An 18,185-nucleotide genomic window follows, 5' to 3' on the forward strand; every position below is an offset into this window, starting at 1 on the left:
AAGCCTAAGCATTCAAATTCTGGCTCTCCAGGCCAACCAGAGGAGAGAGAGCCTGTCTCTAGCCTAATGTATAGTCCACAGGCGTGGTATTCCTAATATAAGGATAGAACTAGGATATCGTAGCCAAGAGTCAGTGTGGCAAAATCATCCCTATCTAGGATCGATGATTTTCAAGGTGCAATTCATTTTATTCCTTTTGTTCACTCCCACACCTCTATGACCAGGATTCAGCTTCCCAGACAGGTTTGCTAATCACAGTCATTCAAGTATTTCAGTTCCTCCAATTTTTTGTTATAAATTTATTACTAACGGCCCATCGTGGGGTACCTGGCTGGTTTAGTTGGTGGAGCATTCAACTCCTGATCTGAGGGTTGTAAGCTTGAGCCCCATGTTAGATGTAGATTACTTTAAAATAAAGTCTTTAAAAGAAGAAAAAAGAGGGGCACCTCAGCTCAGCTGGCTAAGGCGTCTGACTCAATTTCATCTCAGGGTTGTGTGACTGAGTCTCACACTGGGCCCCGTGCTTAGCACAGTCTACTGGAAATTGTCTCTCCCTCTGCCCATTCCCAGGCTCATGGGCATAGTCTCTCTCTCTAAATGAATACATAAAATCTTTAAAAAGGAAGAAAGACACTTCTCACCTCTGCCACTTATTGGGCAAATCATGTAACTCTCTAAGACTCCCTAACTTCATTTGTAAATGAAAGTGTTGTAAGGATTAGAGAAAGTGGATTTAGATACCTTGCACAAATTTTGCCCCTTGGTAAGCACTCTTAAGTATATTAGTATTATTCTTATTATATTAGTATTATTAGTAGTATTAATAATTATCAAGTATTATATTAGTATCATAGCACATTATAATTACTTGTCTACATCTCTCCCTCCACTACACAGTAAATTCCTTGAGGGCAAAAAATTTACCTTTGTATCCCTAGCATCTAGCACAACAGTGCTGGGCACATAGTAAACTTTTAACAAAAGTCTATGAAATGCACAAACATGCACATGCTTGCCTTTCCAATGATGGTCTGTCCCAGGAAGGCAAAGAACTTGTCACGGGCTTCTCTTCTTTCACAGCAGCCATCATGGTTGTTGCGCAAATCCGTAAGCATTTTCAAAGTACACTATGAGTGGACCAATACATTCTTCTTATTGGGGTAGAAAAGTCACACAATGTGAAGTCTGAAGACCTAGGTTCTAGCCCCCCTTCACTCCCTTACTGAGAGATTCTGGGCATACTAGCTAAGCAAACTAGGCTTGTTTTCTGCAAAATGAGGAAGAGAAAAACTCTGCAGGTTATCATAAGGATGAAACAAGATAGAGTCCCCATATATAGGTAGAATATAACTAAGAGATATAATGGAAACACACTCATATCAGGCTTTATGGTTTGCAGGAAAATGGTTCAGCTTCTTGTACATCCCACTCCCAGAGGGAATAAAACAATACCATGATTATGCTGTCTTTATATGTTCTTCACAAATCTTTTGGAAAAACCTGTTTGTTTGTTTGTTTGTTTGTTTGTTTTTAAGTAATCTCTACACCCAATGTGGGGCTTGAACTGATGACTCCAAGATCAAGAGTCCCATGCTCTTCCAACTTAGCCAGCCAGGGGCCCCAAACCTGGTTTTGATATTCAAAATGGAAAACACTGCCTTGTCCTACCCCAGTGCAATCAGTGAGCAACAAATGTTCAGGGGCTACTTCCCTACCTGTGAACCTGCAGCATGGCTTCACTAGGATAAAAAGTGCCAAATTTCCTCTTGATTTTCTTACAAGATTAAGTCAAAGACAAGGCCACAAATTGGACAATCTTTTTTCAAAGGAAAACAGTGTTCTTAATTTAAACCAAGACCAACTAAATGCATTGCTTAGAGAACTATTTTCTATTTAGAAGAGTTTCCTGGTGATCTTAAATTAATCAGAAAACCTTATTCCAGCCTCTCTTTAAATTCTTCAACATTTATTAGTCTACTTATCTAACTTGGTAATTTACTAAGCATGGTATACTGAGCATAATGGAATCTTTGTTTATAGATTCAAGACCACTTGGCAGCGATACTGGAGAGAGGACTCGAGCAGCAGATGAGTGGTTGAGTTAAACATTAAGATCGCCTTCATATCTCACAATCTGGGAAGTGAACAGCTAGTTGTAATTTCACTTATGAAAGCGAACATCAATCATCACTGGCCAGTATCAAAGTGTGAACTAATATAGAGCCAAGAGCAAGAGAGAATATTGGTTAAGACTAGAGGCACTGAAGCCAAATTGTCAAGATTTATATCTTATCTCTGTGTCACATGCTAACTCTGTGACTGAACAAGCTGCTTAACTTTTCTGCCTCAGTTTCCTCATGTATAAAAATGGAATAAAAGTACCTATTTCATAGGGTTATATGAGCATTAAGAGTATTAACTTCTTGGGGTGCCTGGGTGGCTCAGTGGGTTAAGCCTCTGCCATCAGCTCAGGTCATGATCTCAGGATTCTGAGATCGAGCCCCATATCGGGCTCTCTGCTCAGCGGGGAGCCTGCTTCCCCCCTTCTCTCTCTGCCTGCCTCTCTGCCTACTTATGGTCTCTGTCTATCAAATAAATAAATAAAATCTTAAAAAAAAAAAAAGAGTTAGTACTAGTACTTCTTAACACACTTGAACAGTGCCTGACACATAGTAGGTACTCAAAAGTGTGAGTTATTCTGTATGTTTAATATATGTCCAAATAGGGACGCCTGGGTGGCTCAGTTGGTTAAGCGGCTGCCTTCGGCTCAGGTCATGATCCCAGCGTCCTGGGATCGAGTCCCGCATCGGGCTCCTTGCTCGGTGGGGAGCCTGCTTCTCCCTCTGCCTCTGCCTGCCTCTCTGTCTGCCTGTGCTCGCTCACTCTCTCTCCCTCTGTCTCTGACAAATAAATAAATAAAATCTTAAAAAAAAAATATATATATATATATGTCCAAATACTGGGAGCTGCCTGTGGAGTATTGCATTAGAGACTTAAAACCTTTAAAGGTAGGTCGTAGCTCACTGTAAAGGAGTAGGGGCACCTGGGTGGTTCAGTCAGTTGAATGTCCAACTCTTGATTTCAGTTCAGGTCATGATCTCAGGGTCATGAGATCGAGTCCCACATTGGGATCCATACCCAATATGGAGTCCATTTGAGAGTCTTTCTCTCCCTCTTCCCCTGGCCCCACTTCCCACCCCTGAAGTGCTCCCTCTAAAATAAGTAATAAAATCTTCCTAAAAATAAATAAAGATGAGGGGCACCTGGGTGGCTCAGAGGGTTATGCCTCTGCCTTCAGCTCAGGTCATGGTCTTGGGGTCCTGAGATCAAGCCCCACATCAGGCTCTCTGCTCAGCAAGGAGCCTGCTTCCCTCTCTCTGCCTGCCTCTCTGCCTACTTGTGATCTCTCTCTGTGTGTTAAATAAATGAAAATCTTAAAAAAAAAAAAAAGTAAAAAATAAAGATGAGAAAACAAGTTCTTGGAGGATGAGTACCTTACCTAAAGTCAGTGCCTTAGAGTTTGAATCCAGACTCCTCTGCCTCCCAACTTGTTTGGCTTCCATCAAAGAACTCTGCTTCCTCCATATGCCAAAATTGAGCACACACAAAACTGAGGTGAATTTACACTAATCCAAAATATATCCCATAAACTGCCTTTGGGAACAATCCTTGATACCTGCTCCCTTCTCATTCTTGGGGCATCTGGGTAGCTCAGTCAGTGAAGCATCTACCTTCAGCTCAGGTCATGATCCCAGAGTCCCAGGATCGAGCCCCATGTTGGGCTCCCTGCTCAGCAAGGAGTCTGCTTATTCCTCTCCCTCTGCCCCTACCCCTGGCTCCTTCTCTCTCTTGCTCACTCTCTCTGCCAAATAAATAAAATCTTTACCAAAAAAATCCTCATTCTTTTTTTTTTTTAACTTATTTATTTGGCAGACAGATCACAAGTAGGCAGAGAGGCAGGCAGGCAGAGAGAGAGGGGAGGAAGCAGGCTCCCTGCTGAGCAGAGAGTCCGATGAGGGGCTCGATCCCAGGACCCCGGGATCATGACTTGAGCCAAAGGCAGAGGCTTTAACCCACTGAGCCACCCAGGCACCCCAAAAATCCTCATTCTTAAGATAGGACAGAAATAACTCCACTAAATGTTCATTTAATTATGGATTACTTATACCATGACCATGCAAATGATGAGTGACATTCAAACAACTAAATAAAATCCGCTAAAATGGTGAACCTTCCTTAGCCTGTGTCTTGAGTTAAATCTTGCTGTTCTTACAAAGGACTATGAAATGTTGCCCATTATGATTATCCTGGTTCTTTTCTGAGTTATTAAGCTCCTTGTCTACCACTCCTCTAAGTGTCATCTCCACTACTACACAATGCTACTTAGTGTGCATGTCTTGCCATTCCAAAACAGTAACCTCTGAGCTCCTACAATCTCAAAAGTATCTTATCCAGGAGTAAACATAACTAGCACTCAACAGCTGTTTAACACTTTGGGTTTGAATGATCCAAAGCAGCTATTAAACAATGTGGTTTTTCCATTCTTTAAGAGCAGTCCAGTAAAAGATGTGAAAGAACCTGAAGGAAGCCTGAAAGACCAAAAGAAGGAAGTCAAAGAAGGACTAGCTATGAGGAACTGTTGAGTATTTAAGGAAAAAAAAAAAAAGGGGGGGGGGAGAAGCCAAAGTGAAGCCTTAAGAAACAAGGAGTCTGGCAAGAGCAAATCAGAATTAAGAGGGAATGGTGTGGGGGAGCCAGACAATATTTAGAGTTTGAAATGAAAGGGCAATTCTAGAATTAAGGTGGGTTTGGATCCGAAGTCTTACCAAGTTTCTCTGGCTAAAGAGCCTGGGTGGCAATTTGTGGGTGGCCCACACTTAAGAACACACACACACAAAACTGGACACAGATACAAGTGGTGAGAAGTGTCATGCAGCAGGGAGTGGCAAGAGTCAATCCTAAATGCAGTCATTTGGGTACAATGTGCCCTTCAGAGAGGGCATGGTGACAGCATGGGCTAATTTACAGAGCCGCCAGGGCAATAACTCAGAAAGCAATACTGTCTTCTCACAACAAAACGAGGCAGCCCCAGAATGTTTCATGGTGGTAAAAAGCTGCATTACAGCACACTGAGATCCCGGAACCAATGAAAGGAGACCAGTTTACCAAAACGAGTCTTGACAGAGTACGTTTCTGGCAAATACATTATTATGCACTCATTCTACTCTTGTCCTGGAGAAAACTATTTAGTTTCCTTATATGGCCCTTCTCTTCAGCACTCTCCTGTAAAATAACTAATGTCTTCTTAGAGAAACAAAGATAGAAAAGAGATAGAACTGTTCCACTCACCCCCCACCCCACCCCTCCCTTTTCAGGGAGCTGCGTAGAGGCAGAGATCCTTGAGAGTGTCAGAGAACTACCCAGTTTTTGAAATCAGTTTTTAAAAAACTGAAATTATTTCTGCCAGAGAAATCTGTGTTGATGGAGGAAGAGAAGGGAAATACTGCAATTGTCTACACTGGCTGCCAGAATGAAGCAGCCTCGTTTTAACGGTGACATTTTTCTCTAATCCCACTAAAACTTTAATTTTAATAGTACCAGAACTAAGATACAATATGCATGCATGGGTAGAAAGACTCACTATATGACATACCAACTCAAAGAAAATGCCAGCTGCCCTCTTAGATGACAATCAACTTCTAATGTTACTCCTCTTCTTAAAATTCTTCAGTTGGCCCTTAGTCTTCAAATAAAATCCCAACTCCTCAGCAGGACCCCAGCCTCATTTCTCAATACATTTCCCTCTTACTCCCAAAGTCTGCCATCCATTTCCCCCCAAAGTCATGCTCCTCTGCCTAGAAAATCTTTTTCATTCCTTTTTGCTTGGTCAAATCCTACTTACCCTTCAAATATCTGCTTAGCTTTCTCTCTTCTAGAAAGAATGTCCACCCTCCTGAGGTCTCAGAGAAGCCTGTGCTTATTTGTCACTGCATTCTACCACAGGACATTATGTCATTTTACTGGCTTGTCTCTTCCACTAGATCCTGTGGACAAGCATAGGACTCTACTATACCCCTGTGCCCAGCTCAGAGGCCTGACATATAGTAGATACACATAAATGTTTTCATGAATAGTATATACAGCTAAGGAATCTCACTTTCTTTCAAAAGAAAGGTATCTACTCTGGAAACTGTTTCATAAAATAGGGCAATTATCGGGGCGCCTGGGTGGCTCAGTGGGTTAAGCCTCTGCCTTCAGCTCAGGTCAGAATCTCAGGGTCCTGGGATCGAGCCCCACATCAGGCTCTCTGCTCAGCACGGAGCCTGCTTCCTCCAATCTCTCTCTCTCTGCCTGCCTGTCTGCCTACTTGTGATCTCTCTCTGTCAAAAAAATAAATCTTTAAAAAAATAAAATAAAATAGGGCAATTACCATCATCTCCCTTTGATCACATTTACAGCCAGAATGATGACCCTGAAAGAGTCTAACCTCTGGTTCATATCCTTGACAACATTTCAGAAAGCTGGTAGCTGCTGCCATCATTTCTCACATCAGGAAGGAAGCCACCATTTGGAAAGCACCTATGTGTTACCACATTTTTTTTTTTAAGATTTTATTTATTTATTTGACACAGAGAGAGAGACAGCAAGAGAGGGAACACAAGCAGGGGTAGTGGGAGAGGAAGAAGCAGGGTTCCCGCTGAGCAGGGAGCCCCATGCGGGACTCGACGCAGGACTTGATCCCAAGACCCTGCGATCATGACCTGAGCTGAAGGCAGACGCTGAACAACTAAGCCACCCAGATACCCCGTTACCTACCACCTGTATACCAAATTTATGCTACTTAAATACATATTTTTTCAGTATTGACAAATCCAGAGTTCCTCATTTTAGCTCTATTTTGACAAAGAACCTGAGGCTTAGAAATGTGCCCAAGGTCACATGGCTAGCAAGTGATGAAGCCAAACAAATACAGTGTGCAAGATCAGGACTACATTTTCTCCGAAACGAACTAAAAATTGAGTCTGGCTGAAACTAAGAGTTCCCATGGGGCTGGAAAAATGATGAAGGCAGCAAATAACTTGTTCATCTCAGACTACGGGGTGTGCAATTTTAACAATATAAACTGGAAACCAGCCTTGTCTCCATTCAGAGTTGAGGTGACTGCACACTGCGGCTGTCCTGTTGAGTAACCGCTCCAGCAGACATTCAGTTTGAAGCACTGTTTTAACACAGCTTCTCAAATTTATTTAACTCCTGTGGAGAACACAGTAGAGTTTTGCATAAAAAGGAAAAACAAAGGCCACCACTTCACTCCTTCCCAAGCCTTGTAGACAGGTCAGAGGTTAGGCAGCGGACTGGATATGGTGATCACAGGATTTGCATCATCATTTCAAAGGGGGAACTCCGACCACCACCAAGAATTTTCCAATTCAAAATTCAGTTTTATGAGAGATCCCAGCATAAAACAAAACAAAACAAAACAAAACAAAACAAAAAAAAACTAGACTGTTTTTTCTTTAATTTTCCATTCTTATTTAGAAAAAGGACTAGAGGCAATGACAAAAATAACCACCTAAAAGAGATCACTCTCCAGAGGTTTTTTTTGTAAAGATAAGTTGAGGCTTTCCATCCTTTTACATTTTAAAAAGAAAGGGCTATGGAATATGTCAAACTTTACTCTGCTTGCTACACAAAGCCTCTGCCTTCTCAAGTCCTAGACGTAATGCCAGGACTCATCTCCCAAACTTCTGGTCTCAATCAAGTCCACACGGTGCCTGGCTGGGAAACCCCGGGTGACGGCTGCTAAAGACGTTCACGTTAATCCAAGGTCAGTCCAAGTCCTAACCTTAAACAGCAGACGGCTGACTGCATCACGACATACGCAGGCTAAGTCAGACATCCCTCGTCTGTCAGTCGTGAGCCACGCCAGCAGCTGAGCCTGCGTTCCTTTGCCCGGAACTCACTGTGCAGGATTCACTACACCACCACCTCCATCCACCAAGCTCACTATCCAGCCATAATGGAAAGTGCTCAAAAGTTATCACAGGACTAGATGATTTTCCATAAGTAACAAATGAAAATGTTTTACTTGCTGTTTAGTCCTAACAACTCAGTTTCTTCATCTTTTCTTGGCTAGCTTGTATTTTTAGGCAAATGGGAGGGTTAAAAATACAGATGAGCAACATCTGTATAAAAATGTGCGCTTTATCTCTTCCTCATTACATTCCTGGAAAATTGATGTTTCTGCACATTCAGGTTCCTCGGGAAGGAGAAATTTTTCTTGACTATTGTACCCTGCACGTGGAAAGGGATTTCTCTTTTCAGCCTCCATTTCATTGGCTGGCGTTCATTCTCCAGGTACTGAGATTGGGAGCGGGGAGGAGACAAAGCTCAAAAGCAGTGTAAAGCGCGCCGTGTGTCAGCAACATGGCGAGGCCTCCACTGCCATCAGGGTGGACACTAAGTCATTTCTGGTGGAGTCGAATATATCATTATATTTCTATTTGTGCTCTGCCTCAGGCTTTTCCCTACCTACTAATTGCGAGTGAAGGTCCAGAGAGCTTTTGTGAAAGGGGGAGAACACAAGCAATGTGCTGGTCTGTAGCCAGGAGTCCGTGTACTTTCTAACAGAGGAAGAGAGGATTAGAGGATTACAGGGAGATTTTTGTTTCAGCCTTTAGTCCAACCAAGATTTAAAAGACTTACAGAAAATGGCTTCACACAGAAGTACAGTAGTGGGGAAGGGATTGTAGAGGGAGTGGTAAACACGTCCTGTAAAATTCAGGGATAAATGAAGACCCACACAAGTTCACTGAAGGCAAAGGAACACGGAGGAATACTACCTGAGCCGTAAGTGCTCAGGGCACAGGGTGTGTAGGGCCCAATGAATTAGCAACTAAATGGCTTCAGTGATAATTCCCAAACCTGTTCCAATTTATTTTTGGAGCGGATTCTTCTCCAGAACAGGTCAAAGATTGTGCTTAAGAAAATGTCCTTAGAACATAACAGCTTCTTAAATATTCTTTTGCCTCTTGCTTCCAGGTGCTTTCCCTTTGGTTAAAAACCAGAAACAGTATAAACCTCACAGGATGGAAGAAGTCTTTTGATATAGGCAAGGTCAGGCACAGGATGAACTTACACAGTAAGTGAGAGTCTCTCTGCCTTGGTCTTCTCCTCTGACCACTCCATGTCTCTGACTTAACAGAGATGGCAGTTCACTTCTTCTGGAAGAAGCCAGTAATGGATACTTGTCTGTTGGCTTTGCCCAGAGCAGCAGTCCCTTTCTTTGGGCCCTTTCGTTCTTCTTTGGGTTCTTTTTTCACAGTCATAGTGGAGGGTCTGTGTACGGAGGAGGTCTTCATGTTAAGCTCCTCTTCACTATCTGTGCAGGATTCACTCTCGTAGACTTTTTCAGTCACTGGCAGAATAAGGAAAAAATGGGATAGGAATGGGTCGAGTCATTTAGAACACTACAATTAAGAGAATGAGATGTTGGGTGCCTGGGTGGCTCAGTGGGTTGGGCCTCTGCCTTCAGCTCAGATGGTGGTCTCAGGGTCCTGGGATCGAGCCCCACATTGGGCTCTCTGCTCAGCGGGGAGCCTGCTTCCCTCTCTGCCTGCCTCTGCCTACTTGTAATCTCTGTCAAATAAGTAAATTAATCTTTAAAAAAAAAAAAAAGAAAGAATGAGATGTCTTGTTCCCTCTGGTTCTCTTAGATCCTCTGATCAAGGCAGGTGTGCTCACCTAGTCCTGAAGCTTTCTTCCACTGGGAGATCACATCTGGCCACAGGTGGGAAGTCTGTATCCTGAGCTCACACAGACTCTAGCTGGGGCTCAGAATCAACATTCAACATTACTGTGTCATGCTACGTGCTATGCCTTTTAATGGGCCCTTATCATTTGATTACCCGAATTCTGCATTTGGGTCCTTAGTCTAGGCTAGCTAACTTCCTAAACTCTGCCCTGGAACTGTCTGTATCTCAAACACCTACTTCTACCTCCGTGCTTTGACTAACTTCTTCATCCTCACTTCCCTGACCCAACAGTGCCTACCTATTTCCATTGTTGGTTTCCCTAGCCCTAATCTCTGCTCTATTTGCCAGTCCCCATCCTGTCCAACAAGGCTCACAGTTAGACCCTCCTGGCTAGCTCTATCCTGGTATATCATTCACTCCGCATATCCTAAGTACAAAGAAATGTAGATTACTCAGCTGTTCAGTTCTTAGTTCCGAATGACTCAAGACTTAGTAGTGGTCTCCATCATGATGATAACTGCCTCCAGTGACAAACTTTATCGTTTTAAGTAAGGACAGTGATAAAATGAGAAACAAAGTTACCAATTCTCTTAACTTCCTATCAGCCAAAGGCATATTTTGCCTTCTCTTATACCAATAATATTCACTGATCTCTTCCCAATGGAAACTTTGAAAAGTGAGCAGTCAGTACAAAGCAGCTGAAGAAAGCACAGGCACAGGCACTAACTTCTGACAACGATGTCACAGAGCTGATGAGCGTCTCTTCAGTATTACTGAGGCGCACAAACCAAACACGAGAAACAGCACAATGCCACCCTCCTGTGACTAGAGAGAGCTGCAGCAGCTGTAAAACCAGCTGTATGACTGTCTAAATTCTTTCTCAGCCTTCCTGGTTGCAGCAGGAGGATGAAGAGAAATAGTAAAGGAAAACCTCTCCTCTTCGCTGAACACAGTAACCTAATATGATAATAAATGTATAAGCGATTGAAGTGAAAGGTATTTTTCCCATTAAAGAACAATAATAGTTTTTATTTTTTAAAGATTTAATTTATTTATTTGACAACAGAGATCACAAGTAGGCAGAGAGGCAGGTGGGGGTGGGGGTGGGGGAAGCAGGCTCCCCGCTAAGCAGAGAGCCTGATGTGGGCCTTGATCCCAGGACCCTGAGATCATAACCTAAGCCGAAGGCAGAGGCTTAACCCACTGAGCACCCAGGTGCACCAAGAACAATAATAGTTTTAAGCACTTAATTACTGATTGTTCTTTCTAATAAAATATATTAGTCAAACTGTTCCAGAGGTAGTGGCTTGGAATCAAACAGATCTGCATTCTACCATCTAGTCTGCCACTGACATGTTCTCAAACTTTTGGTGTGCATCAGGATCCCCTGCAGGGCTTGTTCAAACAGATTGCTGGGCTCAATTTCCAGTTTCAGATTCAATAAATCAGGAATAGACCTGAGAATGTGCTTTTCTAACATGTTCCCAGGGAATGCTAGTCTCCTGACCATACTTTGACAATCAGTGCTCTTTCCTCCCCTGTAAAATGGGGACAACACCACCTCACAGAAGGTGCAGATGCACCTAGTAATCTTAGGCAAGTACCCGCCCATGCTATTTTTCTCCCCTTACGATGGGAAAGCCATGCTGGAGGTCAGCTGGCTGTGGCCAGTGGAGCATCCCTTCTCCACAGCCATCTAATGCCATTGAGGTTGCATAATTAATGGTTCCTCCTCAAGAACTCCTATGATTTGTCATTACTTTCAAGAGCCTAGAATTCACTTTGCTGATTCCTGTCAACTTAAAGGCTAAAAACACTGATAAGCTTTAAACATATATATTAAGTGTTCTCAAAGGCCTTACTACTCAATTGTGCTCCACAGACGAGTACATGAGACTCTCCCATGAGTTTACTAGAAATGCAGAATGTCAAGTCCTGCCTGAGGGCTTACTGAATCAAAATTTGATTTTTAGCAAGATCCTCAGGTAATGCATATACTCAGTCAAGTTTGAGAAATGTTACTCTAAGATACTTAGGGAATTCCCATGGCATACCTATTAGTTCAGCAATTATGATCCCTGAATACCACCACCATCTCATAGGAAAACTGAAAAGCATTATGTAACTGGATTATTGGAACAAACTTATGAGCTCCTATTTACTCAATATCTCAAATTAGGAAAGTCTGAAGAGTCACATGCAGATCTAAAAAAGAGACAACTTACTATTAGTTGGTGGTATAAGACTTGCTCCTTCAAAAGCTATATTTTGTATTCGAATGGCAGGTCTATAATATTGAACTCCAACATCAATTAGCTCATTATTTCATTACTTATTACTGAAACCACTGGTTGTCTCATTGCCAATTCTGTGCAATGCACTGCTTGAGGAAGTTAAAAACCAGTCAGGGCAACACCAACAAAATTTCTTAAGCAGCACACTTGGTATACCTCACGAGCTGTAAGAAGGATTTCTATATTCAAAGCTGTAGTTATTTCAAATTACGGGACAAAGGAGATTTCAATATAAAAAATACAGAACCTTTATTTTAACTGAGTAACATGCAACTGTTCTGACCCACCAAGGTTACATGGGCAACATCAGAATTATTATTCTCTACTCAAACAATGTTTTGCTCTTAGAAATCCACCTCATCTAGAAGTCTACCCCAAATTTATCTCAGGGGCTCAACTCCCCAGTTTCCGCAGCAAAGTCAAAGAAAGAGAAAGACCAGTTTTTAAAACCCCCATACCAACTCTGATCCAGCACAGGATTGGGCAAACCTCCTGTGCTGGTACGCTGGAAGAGTCCAAAAAGAGAAAGGAAAACACAACTCCTTTGTTGGTAACAAGAGCCAAGATTCATTAGGTTGAGCTTGGACTAAAAACCTTAAAAAAAAAAAAAAAAAGTGCTATGAGAGCAGTTTTCACTGCTGCATCCAAGGCTCTTAATAGTCCTGTCTGGAGACAGGAGTACAAAAACCCCACATCCCATACCTGGCCCAAACGTGAGTGCTGTGTTTTGAACAAAGCAATAGGTAATTAGCCACAAACTCCCAGTGAATGCTCACAATGATATATCTGACATTTTCTTTTGGGGTAGAAGGAGGAAAAAACTAGTGGTGATGCTTTTGTCCTCTTGAATTTAAAAGAAAAAAAAAAAAAGAAAAAGAACTTCAACAGTAAATATATATATCATCAATAGTCAAACCAAAATGCTTTACAGTACACTATTAAAAGACTGAAAGCAAACAAAACAAAACAGAATAAAAAAACAAAAAACCAACCCTTCTCAAAGTCTGGAATTCATAGGCTCACAAAAAATTCTGGCACTGAAAAGACAAATTTCCACATGTAAGGAATTTTATTCCCCGATCATATGCTACAATTAAAATGGCACAGGCCTTTTCAGAAGAGTGGGAGGTGAGGAACAATGAGATGGAGTTCACACTAGTTCTAACAACCACATATCATAGGAAAAGTGGATTCTTCAGAGATGATCAATCTTTTTAAGATCAAAGTTTGAACCAGAAAAGGAAAATCAAGAAAGGGAAAAAAATACTTCTTTAAGAGAGCAAGTGCCGCAGGAAGGGAGAAACTACAATTACAGGCTATCCAACTAACAAGGGGTTTACAAATCTAAGCCCACAACTCTTTCTAAACACAAAAGGGCAGCACCAGGACTAGAGCATCCCCTCCAGCTTCAAGCGTGAAAGCCCCACAGAAGCGTGGGTCAACTGTGGAAGGGGAGGGCAAGGTTAAACAATGGCTGAAGGAATCAACCTATAACTCAAAACCTAAATTCTCATTCCCCTCTAGGTCACCATAGAAAGCACGTGCTTTTATCTAACATGACTTACCAACAGGCAACATAAAGGAAGTGATGTGGATTAGTCAAACTCCTCTGTAGAACAAATGGGACAAAATACCAAGAAGATTCTTACACTCTCTTCAGAGTCTAAGCATCTGTGGGGGCTTCTTTTCCACTGTTTAAATGTATAAAACAACCCCTATAAAAAACTAAAAGTTTCTCAATGTCTGTAACATTTTAAGTTAGTATTATGGTTTCCACCTTGAAAGTGTGTTATTATTGTTGTTGTTTTTAAGATTTATTTATTTATTTATTTGAGAGAAACACAGACAGACATGGAGAGTGAGCAAGTGCAAGCAGGGGAAAGGGCAGAAGGGAAAGAATCTCAAGCAGACTCTCCACTAAACAGGGAACCTGAAGCCAGGCTTGATCTTATGACCCTGAGATCATGACCTGAGCCAAAATCAAGAGTCAGATGCTCAACCGAACCACCCAGGTGCCCCGAAAGTGTTTTTAAATATTACCTCACCTGTATCTTAACAAAGCCACATACAGGCAAAAATGGGTATTTTACATCCATTCCATAGATCAAGAAACTCCCCACCAGAGGTGATGTGACTTTCATCCAAGATCTCAAAGCACATTCCTACAGCATATGGCCCAAACAAGCTCCCATGATCTGACTTTAATTGTAGTCTCCTCTACACTCTGCTACTCCAAGTGTGTGCCAGACAAGCAGCTCAGTCTCATTTGGGGGTGAGTCACATGCACACTCAAGTGTGAGGTGCCCTGCTCTGTAAGTGATTATGAAGCCTCTCTATGGTAATAATTCTAATTCTAGATTTGGAGCCAAAAATGCTTCTTACCTATGCAGCCTTCCTCATCTACAAAGGTTTTCGATTTTAGCACCCGCTTTCGTTTTCTTTTTTCTCCACTTGAGCTCTAAAAGATCAAGAAAGATTAGAGGTTACAACAATGAATCTACAGAGAAGAGTAACAAAAATTTCTATAACAATCGCCCTCCAATATTCCTGATGACAAAAAGTTGAAGGAGGAACTCTACCCGTTTCCTTTTAGGGACCAGTCCTACCACACAGACAAGTTACGTTCTTGTATATGCAAGCTGTTTATGAGATAAAAAGCACATTCAGCCAAGAACTGTGTTCATTCAGTCAACAAACTTTTGTGGAGTAATGCAGGCACCATGGTTAAAAAGACCAATAGGACAAGGACCTTAGTCAAGATGAGAGACAAGGAAAACAGACCACTGCAATCCAATGTGGTAATAAAGCCTTTAACGAGGGGCTGTGGCAAACATTGTGGGAGCACAAAGGGAAGGCCCCTAAACCAGATGAGAAGTTTCCATGGCATCCCCACTTGCTGGGGATACTTGCTATTTTATATTTTAAAGGTTTACTTATTTATTTGAAAGAGAGAGAGAGAGAGAGCAAAAGAGCATGAGATGGAGGGAAGGAGGGAAGGGCAGAAGGAGAGGGAGAAGCAGATTCCCTGCTGAGCAGGGAGCCTGATGTTGGGCTCAAGCCCAGGACCCTGGACCCAGACGCTCAACCAACTGAGCCATCCAGGTGCCCCAATACTTGTTTTTTTTAGACTTGACACTGCAACACTGTGAGACTAATAATTTAGTCTCACACAGGTATTACTAATACCAATGTCCTTTTATCTCCACTGGTCTTTCAACCATTTTCTCCTTAGCTAATGAAAAAATTAGTGCAAAATTTAAATGACAGTCTTAATATAATGAATTAAGGAAAACTAAAGTCATAAAGGGAAAAAAAACTTGTTAGCACCCTTCTCCTCAATTCTTATTATTTACACAGATGTAGACAAGGTGCAGCTGAAGATCATTCAAAACTGTATTTCCCCATTTGTTGCCAGCTTTTCTCACCTTGCCCTTTTCAGAAGAGTTTCTGAAGAGCCACAAATGTGTATAATTGTTTGTTCTACTCTATTTTTCCACAGTTTGCTCTGATGCAGGCAACACCTTAGTTTGTGCAATTCCAACAGAAGTTGGGTAGCACAGCAGCCTTGATGCTAGAGGTCAGAAAAACAAAACTACTCCCAGGCCTGACCTCTGCAACCTTCCTAAGACTTTGCCGCCTATCACTGAACTCTCACTTCAGGTGAGGAGAGGGAATGCCCAGTCTCTAGTAACTACAGGAGAGCAGAATGAGACAAGAGCCATCTACTGGTATCTGTGAACTGTACAGCAGCAACCAATTCAGCACAGGAGTTTCAGGTCCTTGGGAGATAGAGGACAGATGGAAAGGCAACCGTCCCAGTAAAGCTTTACCTTGACAGAAGGAAGTTCTGGTTCAGTCTTCTGCACTGGTTCAGGAGGTGGAGAAGGAGGAGGAGGAGGTGGGGATGGTGACTCAGCTTCATAATCCCCAGGAGAGTCTGGTATGACTGAAATAATGAAATAAGCTTAGATAAGAGAATTGTGGCACTATCTGGTACAACGCCCTCTTCAGTGGCTTTTTAAACTTTTGTGTCCAACACAGGACATTCTGTAAGCAGTAATTCATGACAACCACAGGCTCTGCAGTTAAATATCTTTAAAATATATATTTTCTTGGGGTGTCTAGGTGGCTCAGTTGGTTGAGTGTCCAACTCTTGGTTTCAGTTCAGGTCCTGATCTGAGGGTTGTGGGATCAAGCCTTGTATCAGGCTCTGTGCTCAGTGGGGAGTCTGCTTACAGATCTCTCTCCCTCTGCCCCTTCCCCTGATCACTCTCTGCCTCCTCTCTCTGGAATAGATAGATAAATCTTTTAAAAAATACACATTTTCTTAATTTTATACAAAGAAAAAGCAAAGAATTTTTAAAAAGATTTTATTTATTTATTTGACAGAGAGAGACAGTGAGAGAAGGAACACAAGAAGGGGGAGTGGGAGAGGGAAAAGCAGGCTTCCCACTGAGCAGGGAGCCAATGCGGGGCTTGATCTCAGGACCCTGGGATCATGACCTGAGCTGAAGGCAGACACTTAATGATGGAGCCACCCAGCTGCCCCAAGAATTAAGAATTATTAGCTGGAATATACCTGAGAGATCATCTTAGCTAAACTTTTTATTTGACAGGAAAGTCAGGATATAAAGTTGTTTTATAAATATCTACTGATCAGGGACGCCTGGGTGGCTTAGTGGGTTAAAGCCTCTGCCTTCGGCTCAGGTCATGATCCCAGAGTCCTGGGATCGAGCCCCGCATGGGGGGGGGGGGGTCCCTGCTCAGCGGGGAGCCTGCTTCCCCCCCACCCCCCCGCCTGCCTCTCTACTTGTAATCTCTCTCTGTCAAAATAAATAAATTAAAAATCTTAAAAAAAAAAATCTACTGATCATCCACCACGTGTCACGTATTCATTCCACTTATAATTGTTTCCTTTATCCTCACAACAACGCTAAGAGACAAATATTATTTTTTTGACAAATATTATTATTCACGCATTACAGTTGAGTAAAAAGAGATTCATAGAGGTTAATGAGCTTGCCAAGGTCATGGAGCTTACAACTAAACAGGAAGCTTTCGAACCCAGTCAGTCTGATGCCACAGCCTTACGATTCCAACTATCCTGTGTTGCCTCAGCATTCAGGGCAGACATTTTCTTTTAAGATTAAGTGGATATAATTCTCAGATTATAGCAAATGTTCCATGCCAGAATTTTTGTGACTGTGATATAAGGATTATCTGCAATCACCTATAGATATTTGTTAGACTGAAATTTTCCAGCTGACCTTAAGAGCATAAACTTCGAAGGAAAAACTACCTCGAAACAGTCACAATTATAGCTCTAACAACTAAGACTTGCTCAGTATTGTACAGGGCCGCTATTTCTAGTGATTGCCCGTTGATGAGGTTTGTTTCACTACAGTGAGATTAGCAGGAAAGAACACTTTTGGGAAAGCAATATTGCTCTGGAAGTGGAATCACCCAAGAAGAGAGCATCACCAGAGGGATCTCATCATTCTTGAACAATCCCAGAAACAGTGGTCTTGTATAAGGCTCATGAGGGAGGAAGTGAAAATCCTCAGCTGACCTATTGCTTAATCATCACAAAGAAATTGCTGGTAAAGAGACTGGATAGCTGCTTAGCCTCACCTGCTCCCTGAACCTCCTGGCTGTATTCAAATTCTTAGCACAAGTCTTGGAACTGAAATTCTCCCAACTGATTAGGTCAGTGTTAAAAATTATGACAGTGGAAGGTTGAAGGCCAAATGACCTAAAGAGGTGAAGCAAAACGAGAGCCAGAATGAAACAATAAATTATACACTTCAGTATGAAATGGGCCCCAAAACTTTATAAGTCTGGGAAACAAGAGTCAGAAACATGAGGAAAGTAATCCAGCCAGTAACCCAGCTCTGGGAGGCTAGAACATAACAGGAGCTCAAGTAAGCAAAAGTCAAACCACAGAACCAGGCTCCCATTTTTCTGAAGGTATAGCAACTAAGAAAGCTGTGTCACGTGTTTTTCACAGGCAGGAGGAAACGTTACACAGCAAGAAAGCCAAACAAAAGGAATTTTGAGTACTCACAGTAATAGATTTAGGAGTTTTAATCCTATTTCCACTTCGGCAACCATGGAAACATTTAATCCTAGTGCCATC

General features: G+C 42.1%; 1 protein-coding gene across 5 annotated transcripts in view; it reads right to left on the minus strand.

Moving 5' to 3' along the window:
• Positions 1–18,185, minus strand: part of POLD3 (DNA polymerase delta 3, accessory subunit) — a 117,843-nt gene that overhangs the window by 47,091 nt on the left and 52,567 nt on the right. For 3 of the 5 annotated variants that reach the window (XM_032853080.1, XM_032853081.1, XM_032853078.1), the window contains exons 10-12: positions 15,880–15,995; positions 14,432–14,507; positions 7,503–9,418 (exon numbers count right to left, since the gene is read on the minus strand). In XM_032853080.1, coding sequence (XP_032708971.1) covers positions 9,216–9,418; positions 14,432–14,507; positions 15,880–15,995 — 395 coding nt within the window. In that variant the 3' untranslated portion in view covers positions 7,503–9,215. Of the gene's footprint in view, positions 1–863; positions 1,106–7,502; positions 9,419–14,431; positions 14,508–15,879; positions 15,996–18,185 lie in introns of those variants that run through there. The other 2 variants (XM_032853079.1, XM_032853082.1) reach the window with 2 other exon arrangements.

The sequence above is a fragment of the Lontra canadensis genome, unplaced genomic scaffold (genome assembly GCF_010015895.1).
Source record: "Lontra canadensis isolate GAN:19392208 unplaced genomic scaffold, GSC_riverotter_1.0 scaffold7, whole genome shotgun sequence".
NCBI lineage: Eukaryota > Metazoa > Chordata > Mammalia > Carnivora > Mustelidae > Lontra > Lontra canadensis.